This window comes from Tenebrio molitor, chromosome 1 (assembly GCF_963966145.1).
Source record: "Tenebrio molitor chromosome 1, icTenMoli1.1, whole genome shotgun sequence".
NCBI classification, from domain to species: domain Eukaryota; kingdom Metazoa; phylum Arthropoda; class Insecta; order Coleoptera; family Tenebrionidae; genus Tenebrio; species Tenebrio molitor.
Window position 1 is genome coordinate 7,432,758 of NC_091046.1, and position 16,224 is coordinate 7,448,981.

General features: G+C 35.4%; 2 protein-coding genes across 3 annotated transcripts; one reads left to right on the forward strand and one right to left on the reverse strand.

The window, feature by feature from the left end:
- Positions 1–56: 56 nt before the first annotated feature.
- Positions 57–2,730, reverse strand: LOC138129216 (opsin, ultraviolet-sensitive-like). Of its 2 annotated transcripts, XM_069045464.1 has the most exons (6): positions 1,632–2,730; positions 1,382–1,582; positions 986–1,332; positions 710–882; positions 399–661; positions 57–348 (listed from the first exon to the last, which is right to left on the reverse strand). In XM_069045464.1, the coding sequence occupies exons 1-6, from the start codon at positions 1,712–1,714 to the stop codon at positions 237–239; spliced, it is 1,179 nt and encodes a 392-aa protein (XP_068901565.1). In that variant the 5' UTR covers positions 1,715–2,730; the 3' UTR covers positions 57–236. The 2 variants fall into 2 exon arrangements, with proteins under 2 accessions (XP_068901565.1, XP_068901576.1); XM_069045475.1 differs by having other exon boundaries at positions 1,382–2,730.
- A 2,954-nt stretch (positions 2,731–5,684) lies between these two features.
- Positions 5,685–9,616, forward strand: LOC138129131 (inner centromere protein-like). Its single transcript, XM_069045401.1, has 4 exons — positions 5,685–6,061; positions 6,116–6,245; positions 7,062–8,017; positions 8,086–9,616. The coding sequence occupies exons 1-4, from the start codon at positions 5,969–5,971 to the stop codon at positions 9,130–9,132; spliced, it is 2,226 nt and encodes a 741-aa protein (XP_068901502.1). The 5' UTR covers positions 5,685–5,968; the 3' UTR covers positions 9,133–9,616.
- The last annotated feature ends 6,608 nt before the right edge of the window (positions 9,617–16,224 follow it).

Here is a 16,224-nt window from a genome sequence, read left to right on the forward strand (position 1 = left end):
CATAGATAATGTGTCCATAGTTACCAAAAAAATGTAATAAACAACAACAATTTGATCATCGGAAACTTTATTAAAAACTAAGATAAATTAAATTAATCAAATTAACAGCTGTCGGTAACAAGGAGCTCCTTGAAGGAGGTAAGTAAGTAAAGTAAGTAGAACTAATTAAATTAATCATGCAGTATGTTTAACTAAATGTATGTGAAGTCTTAGTCCGTGGCCACGCAGTGTCGTCATTAAGTGGGAGTTGTTGCAGTTTGAGTAGCACCTCCTGTTGCATTTGACTGAGTATCACTTGCTACCGTCTCTTTTATCGCAAGCCAAGGTAACCGTTTTTGAAGTTCGATTCTGGAGAAAGAAATAACGTTTGGGCGTTTTATAATAAATTGAATTGGTACCTGTATCGGGGGTGACTTATGGCGTACACGTAAGGATCCAGACATGCCACAAATTTACAAGCACAAGCCGGCACCATTGTCACTCCAGGAGTAAGTAAAGATTGATCACCAAAAGTTCCAATCAGAGCAAGAACAGCATACGGAGTCCATGAAGCCACAAACAAAGAACAAATTGCAATAGCTGCCTTGGCTATTCTCAGTTCAGCTGATTGGGTAGCTTGTGCTTGATTGCTACGTAGGGACTCCACGTTCATTTTTTTCGCCTGAAATGTAGATTACTAGATTTTTTGTGATAAGAGGGAATCGCGGACCTGTTCTCTCAGAGCTTTTTCGTGACTGAAAACTTTGCTGACTATTTGGCTGTAAAAGTAGATGATCATGATCATCGGTATGACGTAGGAGCATATAAAGATGACTACTACGAACGTGTGGTTATCAAAGGTGTCCGTTAAGTAGTCAAAGCTGCAAGAAGTTAGAAATCCCTCTGCAACAAGACGGAGTATTAAGATTGTAAAAACAGAGCGCGATGGCTGATTTGCATCAGACAGTACAAGCACACGGTAGGACTTGAGAAGTTTTATTCAAACCTGGAACGAATCTTCCCCAAATTTCAAGCAGTGGAAGCACTGCCCAAGGAATTGTGTAAATCCAAATTCCGATAATCATGACTAGAGCTTTCGTTCTTGTAAGTTTGCCGTCGAATGGTTTAGTAATGGTTGTGTAACGGTCGTATGCAATACAAGCGTTGGTCATTCCTGCCCCAATTCCAGACAAAGAACCGATAAAAGCGAAAATCTGGCACCCCAAATGGCCGAGAGCGTACCCTCGATAAAACGAGTTGTAGATAAAAATCGGTGTTTTGATCATCATGGAAAAATCGCAGAATGCGAGGTTCACTACGAACATGTTGGAGGCGGTTCGCAACGTTTTTGCTCTGCAACGGGTTCATTAATCCTTGCCAAATTTTGAACGATCGCATTTACGAGGAGAATATCCATATGACTAGACCGTTGCCGATGGTGGCCATTAAAAAAAATCCAATGTAGATTAGGCCCAATAAAAAATGCATGGAGGCTTCAGGTTCGGGGTAAATCAGCCAATGTGGAGGAATGTGGTCTAATTCTTCTTTAGGAATGTTCCAGCCTAGATTGTTGGAGTGTGTGTTGCCGACAGCTTCCAACATTCTTGAGAGTGGAAATTATAATAGGGAAAAGACTAGAATTGATTACGTACCTGGCTTGGAAAAGAGGAGCAGCGGTCCAGTTAAGTGTATCCATCGCGACACTATTGGATAGAGAGTTACACAAAACTGACATTAATTGTGCAAATCACTACCGCTTTTATAGCATCATTAATTGAATAAAGCTAACCCTAATCTTGTTAACATTATTAAACCCGGATTTGGGATAAGCGATTAAGGATAAATCAGAAAACTTAGGTACATTTCTATTATCGTTGTTATTGACATTCACATTAAATATCTTGAATGAACAAAGTGTTAATATATTTTTGAAGGAAATGGTGAACAGCACACAAAAAGAACCAAAACAAATAAGTTCACCACGTTAACAATAAGATCTGTCTTCTTTCGATAATAAATTGAATAGATTTAGATAATATTAGGTACAATATACCCAATAAGTTCTGGGACCCTGTATAGTTTGTTTTTTGTGGTGAAAATTGCAAATTCTTATTTTAAATATTATTTAACAAATACTTTCAAAAAATACGTGCAAAAAATGGCGCTGCAGATTTTAAAATAAAGAATACAATCTCTGTTATATTACATGTTAGGTAAATACAGGGTCATTCGGTCATTGTAAATGATTGTCCCATTGCAGTAGGTGTCGGTGACGTACTTGTGGCGGAAGCCTCATAACATGAGTGAGACTAGTATCGCCGATAGGGGACGCTACCGGCGGTAGTGGAAATCTATCTACTATCTATAGTTTGTTTAACGTTGCGAGGCTGACGGCACATCCAAAATTTGTGCGGGTTTTCAACGACAACTACGATGGGTCAATTATTTATAATGATCCTGTATATCTACTGTAGAATGGCAGCGTCAGCCTCAGCATCAATCACAATCACACAGTGGGGGCGGCCCGGGTGGCGACAACTGATCACAGAATACATACCTACTTAGGTAGCCCCGATACCAACATTTAAAAAGATTAAAATAGCTTACTCTGATCTAAAACAAAAATGAATGTATTATAGAGGATGTAACAGAAATAAGTACATTAATTTTAATCAGTAACAGAACTCGTCATGATGAACAATTTTTCTATGTACCATTTTTTCCAAATCGGCAATTTTGTTTAGTATTTTCTCCCCCATAAATTAACGAGGCGTTTGTGTAAACCTTCCGGTCTCCAGACTCCAGTGGCGGGTAACAATTTTAACTCATTAACGAGAATGTTTATGAAAAAAAAAATTTAGAAAAGTTGTTACTCTTGATGAGTTACTTATTTCTGTTACACGCTGTATGTAAAACCTGTTCACTTTGTATTGAACGTCAGTGGTGCAAATGACTGACCTGTTACTATGACAACTCATATGAAAGTTAATGCCAAGTGTGTGCGATTTGCACCACTGACGGTCAATACAAAGTGAACGGGTATTACGGTTGGTGGACAAAAAAAACTGGGACACGCAAAATTTCTTACATTTGTATCAAGCTCTTAATTGTCAAAATAAAGTCAAAATAAAACTGACTTTTACAATCACTATTTACAGTTATGTTGTCAGCTGTAATGGCGAATCTAACTGAATTCCAAAAACACCTAATTAGACAACATCTTGGGGAGGGCATTATCATACGAGCAATTGCTAACGAGCTAAACGTTAGCAAAAATACTGTTTTGCTTGCCAAAGAAATGTTTGTAAGTATGACACGTGACATTTTTGTTTTATGTCATCATACCATAGTTAACCTATTTGTTAGCAAGCCTGAATTAAACGGAGAACGCACACTTTATATGTACCTAATTCTAAAGACCACTCAAATGGGGATTTTTGATATCAATCGACGCGTCTTGAAATGACAAATATTTGATACCCTTGCGCCAAATCGCTAACTCTATAAATAAAGCCGCAATCTATAATTGAAAATCAAAAACTTCCATTTACTTTATACAGAATGTCCCAGAACTCGCGCCCCAGAGAAAACAGACAAATGCCGACCACAATCTCGATTCCAAAAATGCAAACGAAGAACAATTAATGGCTTGCATAAGAGAATTGTGAGACATCTAAGATCCACCAATTCCAGAAAGGGAACTCCGAGGTGTTAATGTGAATAAAATCGGTTGCTAAGTTTCTAAATTGTCACAATTAAATAATGTCAGAATGACATGTCCGCTAAAGTGTCAACATCAACATGTTAGGTTAAGGCAGATGTCATTCAAGATGTCACACTCGCCGTCGATCACATAAATCTATTTTTTTTTTTTTTTAAATAAAACAACAAATAGCGGTTCTGAAAACAACCTTGTTTATTCTAATGCACGTAAGCTTATCGTACAAAATAGGAAGAAAAGGTATAACACGAGCCAAAAGGGATTATGAAACGAAAAATAAATACAATCAGAGGAAGTGCTCAAAGTGGCCACCATTAATTTGCAAGCATAATCGTGCCAGTCGCAAAAGATTCAGGTTAGAATTCGTAACCATTTCAGGAGTAATTGTGGCAAAAGCTTCCTGAACGCAACTCCTGAATTGTTCTCCTGTAGCAATAGGACCACACAGGCCAGTTTCTTATCAAACGATGACGATACTGTTGATCCAAAATTTCTCGAACTTGTCGACTGAAGTGTGGTAGTGCGCCGTCGTGTTGAAACTAGCCGATAGCACAAAAAAGAAGTGGAATGTCTTCAAGCAAATTGGGATATTCTGCGTTCAAAATTCTGGGTGAATGTCTTGCGCTTACCGTGCAGGAAATTCAAAAGATCCTACCTAAAGAGGGAAGTTAGCTGACATGTAAACTAATTTCTATTGAAGACATATCACACGATTCCCTAATAGACCAACTCACAAATTTATGTAAAATCGTTGCTGAAATGCTCTTGAAAATAGGGCATGTGGATTTACTTCATTTCCACATTCTCCGTAAATTATCAACATTTCCACATAATTCGCTGTAGAATACATGATGAATGACCACGGTTGGCCACGACGGCGGTACTAAAGTGATTTGAAGTGATTTGAATGAAATTTTGACACTGACGTTTCTCAAAAGTCGGTTTATTGAAAACGTAATAAAATATGCAGCCTAGCAACAATTACGGGAAATAGACCTGGATGGCTTAAAATGCTTTGATTGGTTGAATTAAACTGTTCTTTTCTTGAATACCGTTCAAGATAGAGAAATTTTTTATTGCGATTATTTATTTGTCCTTTTATGAAGATTTCTCCTTTTTTCTCTGGGGTGCGAATTCTGGGACACCGTGTACGAGTGTGAAAGAGAGCGGTAGATACCCTTCTCGGGTTAGTTTTGGGACTCCATAAATAAAGATAGTTATTTACGGGGTCAATTGGCTTCTTAAGAGGGTTCACAGTAGGATGTACAAATTGCAAAGATGACACTGAACCAGTAAAATGCGTTTAAAAGGGAATAGCGGAATCCGTAATCCCCCATAAATTACAAGTGACAGTTTTATGAAGTGTTCTGACAGAAATCAGTTGGAAAATATTTCAAGTTTTATCGATTTTGTCGCTTTATTAATCGAGTTACACATTTGGCGCACTGATATCAAATATTCGTCATTTCAAGACGCGTCGATTGATATCAAAATATCCCCATTTGAGTGGTCTTTAGAATTACATATAAAGTGTGCGTTCTCCAAATTTGAATTTGAACAGTTGTCATTTTTGTCCCAGTTTTTTTTTGTCCACTGACCGTACCAAAATCGGCAAAATCCATTCTACACCCGGTATATCCCAATTTCCCAATATAATAGTTTGCAAATACATATTTCATTTTTCTTGTATCCATGGAAATAACAAAGAAAAATCAAAGCCATGTTGCCATACGTTATTTGAGGTGAAATGGACATAAAATTACCTCTTGGAAATGCTGGAAATAATGAAAAAATAATTGCAAACCTGATCACTTTAATATTTAAAATTTAATATAAATTAATATGTATTTAAAATAAATGAGATCAAAGCTGCACCTTTTGAGCCCCCATATCTTCAAATCTAAGAGGTATAGTTTTTTTAAGTATTTTTCTCTAACATGAGTTGTGAGTTGACATTGCCCCATTGAGTTGTTCCTCGAACTCTAGGTGTTGAATAAAATAAAAACCAGTTGAGTTGAATTACATTCAAGTTTCCCGCGTCTTCCGTTTGAAGACTCAACCAATACGGTCAACTCTCCACAGTGTCCAATCTATGGTCCAATGACATTGTGGCATTTCAAATGTTTGAAACTTTTTGTTTATGGTTTTTGCCTAACGGACAATTCAAAACAAATTGGGCGGCAGTCTGATGTGACGGTGCAAGTGTAAATGAAATGTGTTGTCATAATCGGTTGTTGTCAGTTGTGGTTGTAAGTGAAATTTACAAAGATGAACGCTTTTGAAGGAATATTAGACGATTTGAATAAAACAGACTTTGATTTTCTGGAAAATAGCTGGAAAGGAATCGAGGATTTCAATAAGGTAAAATTCGGCAAAATGGCGTGTGTGAAGTTATGGTCACTTTCTTATTCCTAGAATGTTGCAAAATATTTGAAGAGAGTAAACGAATCAATTCAAGAGTATCAAAAAACGGGTAGATACGACATCAGTAATTTCCCAACCTGGAATGATTACGAAAATGGCGACCAGCGACAGCAAGGAACACGTAAGGGTTTACACTCAAATTTAAAACCCCTCTTTGCAGGGGCGACTAAAAATTACACTGAGGCGCGGGTGAGGTCGGTCAGGTCCAGAATTTATCATAACTGCTTTTTATTTTGTTGTACAGTTTTGTTAACAGCTGCATAAAAAGTTGTGACAATTTCTGTAATTGAACATCAGCAACACAAAACAAGCAAGAAATAAAATTTGAAAATTTAAATTTCAGAAAAAAAGCATCAGATATTCTAAAAATAGTTGCATCAAAAATGCAGCCACTTAAATTTGGTTAAAAAAAAAACATGTTTCACACAACCAATATATGCAAAAATATTTAGTTTTCCTTCTTTCACAGTAATTTAATTAGGTAGATATTATTTTATACCTACTTGTCGAGATCTTCTTCACCAATTGTGTCAATTTAAATTTTTACATCATGAAACCAATGTGAAAAGAAGTATTTTCTTTGTGTCCCATAAAAACATTAGAATTGTCAGCTCCTATTTTAAATTCTCATAATGAAAAAGAAAATGCCATGAGCAAAAGTTGAATGTCACATAAATAAATATGTTGTAGTTGTATAAATCAAATACGAATTTTCTAATGTTATGAAACAACTTGTAATGTTCATGAAATGTTAAACATTCAAGAATTATATATAAATCACCCTTTATGCAACAAGTGACAGCTCTGAGTTCTGATATAATTGTTAAAATAGTGTGCATTTAAAGATTGGCGTCGATTTATTTACTACAGTTCGTGAATTGCATACATTTTAGAATTACATAAATAATAAGAGTGTAAAAGATAACAATTTTAACAGCCAACGAACGGCATTCATCGAAGGAGAATATCCGACCCGATGAGACAAAAGAAGAGCCACCATCCTTGAGAACTCGCACTCGACGAAATGCCTTCAAAGAAGCTTCACAAAATATCAGTGTTCAAAGCAGTCTTTCTTTATCGACCAAGTTACGAAGACCAGGAAGCGTTCAGGACACCTTCCAAAATGTTCGCGTTAAAATGGAAGAAGTGTCGCTCGATAACGAAGAAAGGACGACATTGAACGATGTCAAAATTAAAACTGAAGTTGAAGAAATGCCGGCACCCACTAGACCAGCGCCGCGAAGAAAAAAGAGGATACAAGTAAAACAAGAGAAAATTGAAGAGAAGCGAATAGAAAACAATGACCGAGAATCGGATGTCGTTGTGCAAGATGTAGCGCCGCCAATCATTAACCTCGTGGATTCGGACGAGGACGATAAGAAGCAAGAGCAAGCACGAAGTACAAGAACGAAGAGCAGAAAAACGAAGAAGACGAAAAGGACAAGAAATGTATCGTCCGACGATGAAGTAAGGGGTAGCGACGAGAAGAGGGCCAAATCGAATCCAGAAGAAGTTAACGAAACGAACTACGAGGATGCCGTTTCGGTTTTAGAACAGAATAAAGAAACAAACAATACCACAAGAATTCTGAAATCTCAAGTCGGCGAAAATTTAGAAGCGACACAAAACGGGAACGCAAATGCTACCATAATTGTGAAGTCGCCCATAAACGTAAATTTGGAAGCAACTTGCAATATGAACGCAACTGTCGTTGTGGAGAATCCTAAATATATTAAAAATATTGTTCCGGTCACGGCAGAAGATTTGATGACAGATGATGAATCTGAAGAGGAGCCAGTGACGAAAAAGAATCCTCCGAAACCGGTCAGGACTATTTCCAAGCCTCCCAAGCAGATATTCAGTCCGTTTGAACACAGTCCTGTCAAAAAAAAGGTAAGGATATTTTTAATTCTCGTTTGTAGAGTTTCAAGAATATATTTTATTTAAACGAACATGTTTAGGTCGAAGCTTTTGAGAAGTTGCAAGAGGAAGCCAACGTGATACCGGCTAGGATTACGAGGACCAAAACTAAAGCCAAACAACAGGAAGAGCAGAAGAACAACGAAGCAACCGATAACGCAGTAAAGAGTGCCGTCAAAGAAAAAATGAAAGTGTTCACACCCACGTCCAAATTCGTCCCAACGTTCGCTAGTACCATGGTGAAATCGAGTCGAACGAACCCGTCGAACGTTTCCAACGAAAGTCTGCTGTCAGGTAAATCGGCGAGCGCTCTGAAAGCGTCGCAAGCCGAGTACAGAGAACGCGAGAAGAAACGCCTCGAAAAGGAACAGGAAGCGAGAAAAAAACGCGACGCCCTCATTCTAGCCCAGATGGAAGAGAAGAAACGTAAACGAGAAGAGAAGCAACTAAAAGCGCAACAACAACGAGAAGCCCTAGAGAAAGAGAAACTTAAAGCGTTAGAAGAGCAAAAACTGAAGGACAAAAGACACCAGCAATGGATGGCGGAGCAGGAAGAACGCAAACAGAAACAAAAGCAGGAACTGGAGAAGAAGAGATTGTTGGCAAAGAAACGTGCAATCGAAGAAAAGAAAAAAGAGGAAGAGAAAAGAATCGAAGAGCAAAGGAAGGTGGATGAGATGACAGCTACGTTGGCGAAGCAAGACGAAGAGATATCTAGGATGCTTCAGAAACAGAAACAGAAATCGCAAGCTCCGATATATTTAAGAAAACAAGCGCCGCTGCTGCCGACAGACGACTGTTACGATTCGGACGCGGAAGAATACAGGGACGGTGGCGTCGAACCTCAATGGGCGAGGGAGAAGAATTTGAAATTGTTGCAAAAGTGTCAGCTGGCGGCGGGGGAAGCTGTCAAGAACACTTTCTTCTCCATGCAAGCGCAAACACCGGACCTGCAAGACATTTTCGAAGTTATCGAACCGCACAAGCTGAAAAGGTCATCGAGTGCCGTCTGGCACAAGCCACCGAGGTACACGATGATGCCAACGTTGGAGGACCACGATGAAATGGACGAGTCAAGGGACGAATAAATATCGCATTTTTAGATTGTTATGTGTAACTCGTATTTTTAGATTATGTGGAACACTTTTTAAATTTATACCTAGAAAAAATAAATCACATAAATACTAGCTACTACTAGTTTTTGGAATTAAGTCCTGTTCAGTTTTAAGTTCAGCTTCTTTTTGTTGCTTGATGTATTCTTGTTTTTCTTTGAACTGTTGTATTTTTAAGGCACGCTTCTGCAATAGCAAAAATGCTACACTTTTGTGAAAACTGCACGAAAAACTTACTTTTAATTTTACGCTTTTGTCATGAAGATTCTTCATTTCTTTTTTTATGTTTGTCAACTTTGCTTGGTACACTTCTATTCTGTTAAACATTTCAGTCAAATCATTGGAATGTTGTGTCTCGGAAAGGTTTAGATTCTCATTATGAATTTGGTCAAGTAACATTGATTCTTTTTCACTACAACATGTAAAGTTATAATTTTAAATACATTTTTTTTTTGTTTTACTTTCCACGTTAATTCCTTCAACATTTTTTCAACTTGGGACAAACCTGGTTCATAAATATTAATTAGACCCTTGGTTAAACAGTCAACAGCCTCTTCAAACATTTTTGTTTCACTCTCTCTAAAAGGAAAAAGTTGATTATTGTATCACATTTAGAGCAAGTAATTTACAATGTATGATTCTCATTTTGATTTTCCATAGTTTTGTAGATATTTGTGAATATTTTGAGGTTAACTGTCAAACATTAAGGCTGTTGCCTAGTGGATGGCCAAGCAATGGTAAAGCGCGCTAAACGGATTCTAATTATTTTTCCACAGTTTTATGTTTGAAGCTATGGTGACTATATTTTTTGTTAAACATTAACGTATCTCACCGGGCTACTGTCTCAGTTTTTTGAAAAATCGCTTCATTCTTTATAAAAAAATTAATAACGTTTTTCAGTAATTCTAGTTATTTTTGCTCAATTTTTCATTTAGAGACTATTTAAAAAGTGCATTGGATTCAGAAGAACGTATCTCATTGGGCTACTGTCTCAGTTTTTGGAAAAACAAATTAGATTGGAAGCAAAAAAATAAACAAAAGCCTCAACAAAACGCGTTAAATTCGGTTATTAGGCAGTCCACTATACTTCCCAACCACCTGCAGCCCCTGGAGGTCGTAAACTCGGGTTGACATAATCACTACTTAACGCCCGCAATGCAACTTTTGTTGGGAAGATACTTGCACTGGGCTCACGGGACACCCTCGGGGCAGGCCCGGCGTGCCGCGATGGTCAACTTATGAATCCCATTTTAAAATATACCTGAAAGGAGATAGCCGGATTGCCGCGGTGCGGTATCATAACCTTTTTATGTTTTCAACAAAGTAAACCAATCACTAATTCTAATAATAGCGAGTAATTAAAATACCTAATACCTACATACCTATAACACTTTTTTTAATCGAGCACCAATTATACAGGTGTCCAAAAAAAAGACGAGTCCATAGCTCCCTTATTTATCGGACGATTTTAATTATCTATACACCAAATTAATTTGTTGTGAGTAGGCTACAAAATGGCCTACTAAATTCACGTAAAGCCCTAACGACTTCAAGGTTAAACTGTCAAATATTTTTTGTCTTTTTCACTTTTCAATATCAGATTGGATGTATAAAAATAAAACAGTCCGTTAGGTGTTGCTCAGTGACACTTTCCGGCTCTGATATTGTTATTATAACTTACTTACCGGACTCAAATTGATGATGCAATTGAACATCTACCGGATAGTATGAAATAAAAATTTAAACTATGTAACGGGTGTCCCATCACTTATGACAAGCACGAAAATGACTTTAAAACTAAATTATATTTATATGAAAGTATTATAGATGCATAAATATTGTTCACCGCCACAAAAATTGGGTATTACTTTTTTGTTAAAATTAATTACCTAGGTACAGCAGTCAAAAAACTATCACTTTAAAAATTAAATTTTGTTCGATGCAGTTCAAATTTGGTACACGTTATGAAACCATAATACATAGAGAAATAAAATCCGTGATTAGAATTTAATGAAAATGTTTTGATGTAAAGATATTTGGTTTATTTAATTTGGGGTGTTTTACTTTATGAAAATGGATTGAAAAAAATTAAATTAAGAAACCTAAGTTAAAATAGGTATATCATCTAATTATTATTAATCTAAAAACTATATAATCTCAGAATGTGACACTCAAAATGCAATCACAAAACGGAAAATATTTATCCCAATTATACATTCGTAAAGTTTTCTGTTCCCATCCATTCCAATATCGAACCCGGTATCGGTCGTTTGGGCCAAACTACCTGCGTCTAGTAACGTCGAGTAAACGGCCAAGCTGTAGGTAATTAGTTGTTCTCAGTAACGATTGAATATAGAATATTAAAACCCCTACTAATTTATACAGAAACTATAATTTTTTCCAATAAATGTCTAAATGATTCTGACAGAGTTCTAAGTATTTTTCTGCAATTGGAGAAAAGTTGTAAGTATTATCCGATAACAGGTTTTTTTTAATGGAAATTATTTGTACATACAGGTAATGAAAACGGGCGCTATTGTAATCCCACCTTTCTTGCGCTAAATAGTCCCTAGGATTACGAAAATAAGATTCAATCTCTGAACTCTGAAGTTATGGTCCAATTTTTACCCTTTTGGGATGACGTCACGATTTCCTTTCTCGCTTTCTCTTTATTGAAACAACAGGAACAAACAAAAAAATGGGATGCGTTTATTTATTATTGATTACTTGTGGTTATTTTATGCTCTTGACAATTTGACATTTTTTTATTTTTCACTTATTAGTTATTACATTGATTACAATCGTAAACTTTCGAAGCAGTTGTCAACAAAATTGAAATTTGATAGTTATTTTTGATCAATCCAAATTTATTTCTGATCCTAGAGTCCAATTATTACCCATTTGCGATGACGTCATTATTTAGTAACTTCACGTATGTTTGAGCTAGGATCAGAAACTAATTTGAATTGATCATAAATAACTATAAGGTTAGGTATTAAAACGATTGTAGTCGCAAGCCATACCCATGTTATGAAATTTTCTGACAACTGCTTCGAAAGGTAATGTAATAAGTGAAAGAAATTAAAAATTGTCAAATTGACAGGAACATAAAATTACCACAAAGTAACCAGCAATAAATAAACGTATGTTCCTGACAAAAAATGTTGTCCACCTTTTTCCTATCATTTCACAAAAATTTGGTGTAGTTTAAGCTTTATTGTCATTATGATTGACGTTTGCAAATTAAAATTTGAAATTTATTAGTGTCACCCATAAAAACATAAATTATAGACATAATTTGATTGACACATGTCAACATGTGAAGCGAGGTTATTCGTTCCTAAAGGTCGCTTTATAGTATATGTGAGTGGAATGACAGTGGACGAAATTTTTTGTCCGCCATTGCACCGCTATTTTGTTTTTTACTATTTCTGTCGTTTCAATAGAGAGAAAGCGATGAAGGAAATCGTGACGTCATCGCAAATGGGTAAAAATTGGACTCTAATAACTATTTTTGCGTTAAAATTTGATTAATAGTGTCAGTTGTTTGACGTTTATTAGCTATACTCAATTTCATATAAATGTGCATCTAAGCAAGCCATGAAAATCTGATTTTCTGTTGGTAGTAAAGCTAAAGCTAGTGACTTTATTAATTTTCAAAGTTGCTTGCTCTGCGCGAACCCGATTTGACTAATTTTTTAGTTTTTGTCCATTTTAACACTGCTGATTTCAAAAGCAATGTTACGTCTTTTTACTGATTAAATTAAAGTAATTTTTATTTGTTTTTGTCTTTGTATTTTTACCAAGTAAAGATTTATTGGACATGACCTTCATAAATGTGACTTTTGTAATGTAACTAAATTAAAGGTGCTTTTACAAATGCACAGCTCAACTTGATGAACATTTATATGAAATCAATTATAAAGATAGCAGAGATACGAAAAATCTGACACTGTCAAAGTCATAGCCTTTACATTTGTATTAATCATTGTCCGTTATTTTCTTCAAAAGAATTTTCTGCAAGTAAGAGATTCAGCCACTAAAGTGCACAGATAAATACATCCAAACTACAAGAAATAAGAAAATCTAAAATTTGCCGACAAATTTGTTCACAATACGAAGATTTAATGCTCTTGTAAAATGCTAATTTTATGACTGACGGGTCTCGAGAGGGTACCTGCTGCAGTGTTTGACCGATCCAAGAATTCTGAATACTTCTGCAACTTGAACTACACCTCGCCAAAAAGTTTTATTACTGTGCAACAGCCTTAAAGATCTCAACAGCGCAGACAACGGATCTCAAATTCTCAATTATTGTAAATAACGGAAACAAAAGGCGTTTCTGCCCGATAGGGTGATCTTTAACATTATTTTTCCTTTCAACATCTTATAAACCATTTTGTCTGGTTATCATGAGATCCACAGTAATAGCCTTGCAAGCCATTTTCAGTTTGTTTCATAATAGCTCTGTGATCATTTTGTAAACCTAACAATTTTAAACAATTATTGTTACTAATGTTATAATACTGACTGTTGGGTCTATACCGGAATTAACGCCCTTCCCATGAAGGAGTCGTAGTTTATTAACAATTAAATCAGAATTTTCAAAAAAATTGGCCAGACTATCAGAGAGAGATGTTAGAAAATGGGTATTAATATAATGTTCACCAAATTAAATTATACACCCCTAGCGCTGTCCTCCAAAAAATTAAATTAACATCAAAAATTCTTAGTGGACACCAAATAATGATACTTTGGAAAATGAGAACAGCGTCACCAAAATAGCAATGTTTCGTATTGTTTTACTGTTGCTTGCATTCTAAATGCTATATGTTTACCGATTTTACTAAATGTTCACCAAATGTGGAACGCTCACGTTACGCGCCTTTACTGCAAATATAAATATTCACGTTATCCATTTATATTAAGCACTTGCTCAAAAAAACTACTTTTTCGAAAACTGATAAAAAATGTTGACATTTTATGACCTAAATCGGTTGTCAAAATGACTGTTTTTTGTTCACTGGATTTATAGTCCGGACAAAATAAATGTGAATCCTGACTTTATTAAGTCAAATTATTTAATAACATGATAACGATAATAAAGATTTATGGTAGGTCGTTCTCGAAAAGGGGCAGGTATATATTTTAAATACAGCGAGTTTTCGAAATTCTGCTACCTGCTACTTTGGTGGTGTCTGTTTCCCATCATAAATCTTTGTTATTGTTTTCTTTACATTTTGATTTGAACATGTTAAATAATTTGACTTAATAAAGTCAGGATTCACATTTATTTTGTCCGGACTATACAATCTAGAACAAAAAAGACTTTTACGTTCAGCAATTTTTGATTAAAGAAGATGTCACAATTTCTCAATTTCTTAGCTTTATATTCCAAATAGGCCAGTATCACACTTTCAGACACGTTCTTTAATTTCTTAGAGCCACACCAATTCATGAAATCCTTCTAAGCAGATTCATATTGTCTCAGATTAGACTAGAAACTGCACTTCGTGCCGTTTCTAAAACATCCAAAGGCAGATCATCTTCATCAATTTCGGAACTCATTTTTGTTTTTTCTTCTTTCTTTTATTAAACACCAGTAATTCTCCCAAAATCGCAACCAAACAAACAAAAACAATTTTTTTTTGACTTTCCGCTAATGTGGAGCTGTGCAGTTTTCGAAAAAACGTTGGCTGATACTCGATTGCGAAATTATTTTGCATTCTATGTCCTTATTGAGAGGAGACCTAATAAAACATAGATTTTTCTTACAATTAATATATGTAGGTACTATATAAAATTCGGGCGACCCCTCCTTACAAAGATATTGAAGGTGTAGAGTTTGCATCAAATTTTCTTCAAATAGAAATTAGGAATGTTTGCCGTTTATTTTTATTTATCGTGAGAAAATTATGATGCAAAAAATTGTCTTAGAAAAGTAGCGTTATCGCGGAGTAAAAAAATATTTAATTTTTGCAATTTTTGTTCAAAAAGAGACGGCAATTGGGCTGGATTATTGTTTTGTAATCTTGGATACGGATAATTCGAACTGGTAAGGAATGCGGTTGCTGTATTGAACAAAGTTAGAAGGGTTATATCATCATAAGAATTTTTCAAAACTTTTTTCAACAAGTTCTTACTTGCTCCACGGCATACTCTCTTCAACGCTTTGGAGTCGGAATGCTTTAATTATGAGACATTCTGTATGAGAGGCTAATAAGAAGTCTAAATCTGGGTATCCATTTGAAATTGAATATAGTATAAAATATGTATACTTAGTAAACATTTAGTATTTTTGTGAGACAAAGAGTTTTTTTTTTACTGCATAAATATGTATAAGACACTAACAAAAATTAAAATTATCTGGTTATCATTTCAGAATTAAATATGGAATACAATTTGGTGAACATATAGCATTTTTAGGCAACAAAAGTTATTTTTAGTAGCAAATAATATAAGAAACTAGCAGGATGTCAATATCTGGTTATCGCTCTAGGATTATGTATGGTCTTAATTTTGGTGAGCATTTAGTATTTTTGGGAAACGAAAGTATTTTTTTGTATGAATAAATTTGGTAAACAGTTAAATACCACCCTTAGAAAATGTCCAATAAAATTTAATTTCGTACAATTATTGAGGTTAATGACGTAAATCTGACAATACTAATTCAAAATGTCACGCTGACATTTGTCGAAAAAAAATTCATTCCGCCTTTCCTTGTAACAGTACAATTTTATCAAAGATCACTCTGGAGATACAAATGAACCTTTTGCGAAAGTGGCTCTTTATTGGTCAATTCTATTGCTCTTTAATTTCTAAACTATGATAGTCTGGACAATTTTGTTTGAACGTTTGAAGATTCTGATTTGACCTTCAACAGACTACACACCCTTCACGGGAAGAGCGTTAATTCTGGGACATCCGGTAGGTATTATTCTACAAATGATTCGCCTTGCATGTCGCACTTGATACACGTCGATATACATACAATTAATTAATAGAAAAACCTTCCGAATCGACTAGCGCATGATTCGCACCGTTATCTCTGTTCGTACTTACCTACAC

Excerpts from the sequence above, each read along its gene's own strand:
- LOC138129131 (XM_069045401.1), top strand. The coding sequence starts at position 5,969 with ATGAACGCTTTTGAAGGAATATTAGACGATTTGAATAAAACAGACTTT. Across the intron at positions 6,062-6,115 it reads GAATCGAGGATTTCAATAAG|AATGTTGCAAAATATTTGAA; the intron begins GTAAAATTCGGC and ends TCTTATTCCTAG. Across the intron at positions 6,246-7,061 it reads CCAGCGACAGCAAGGAACAC|CCAACGAACGGCATTCATCG; the intron begins GTAAGGGTTTAC and ends CAATTTTAACAG.
- LOC138129216 (XM_069045464.1), bottom strand. The coding sequence starts at position 1,714 with ATGTCAGTTTTGTGTAACTCTCTATCCAATAGTGTCGCGATGGATACA. Across the intron at positions 1,583-1,631 it reads GCTCCTCTTTTCCAAGCCAG|AATGTTGGAAGCTGTCGGCA; the intron begins GTACGTAATCAA and ends TCCACTCTCAAG. Across the intron at positions 1,333-1,381 it reads GTCATATGGATATTCTCCTC|AGCAAAAACGTTGCGAACCG; the intron begins GTAAATGCGATC and ends AACCCGTTGCAG.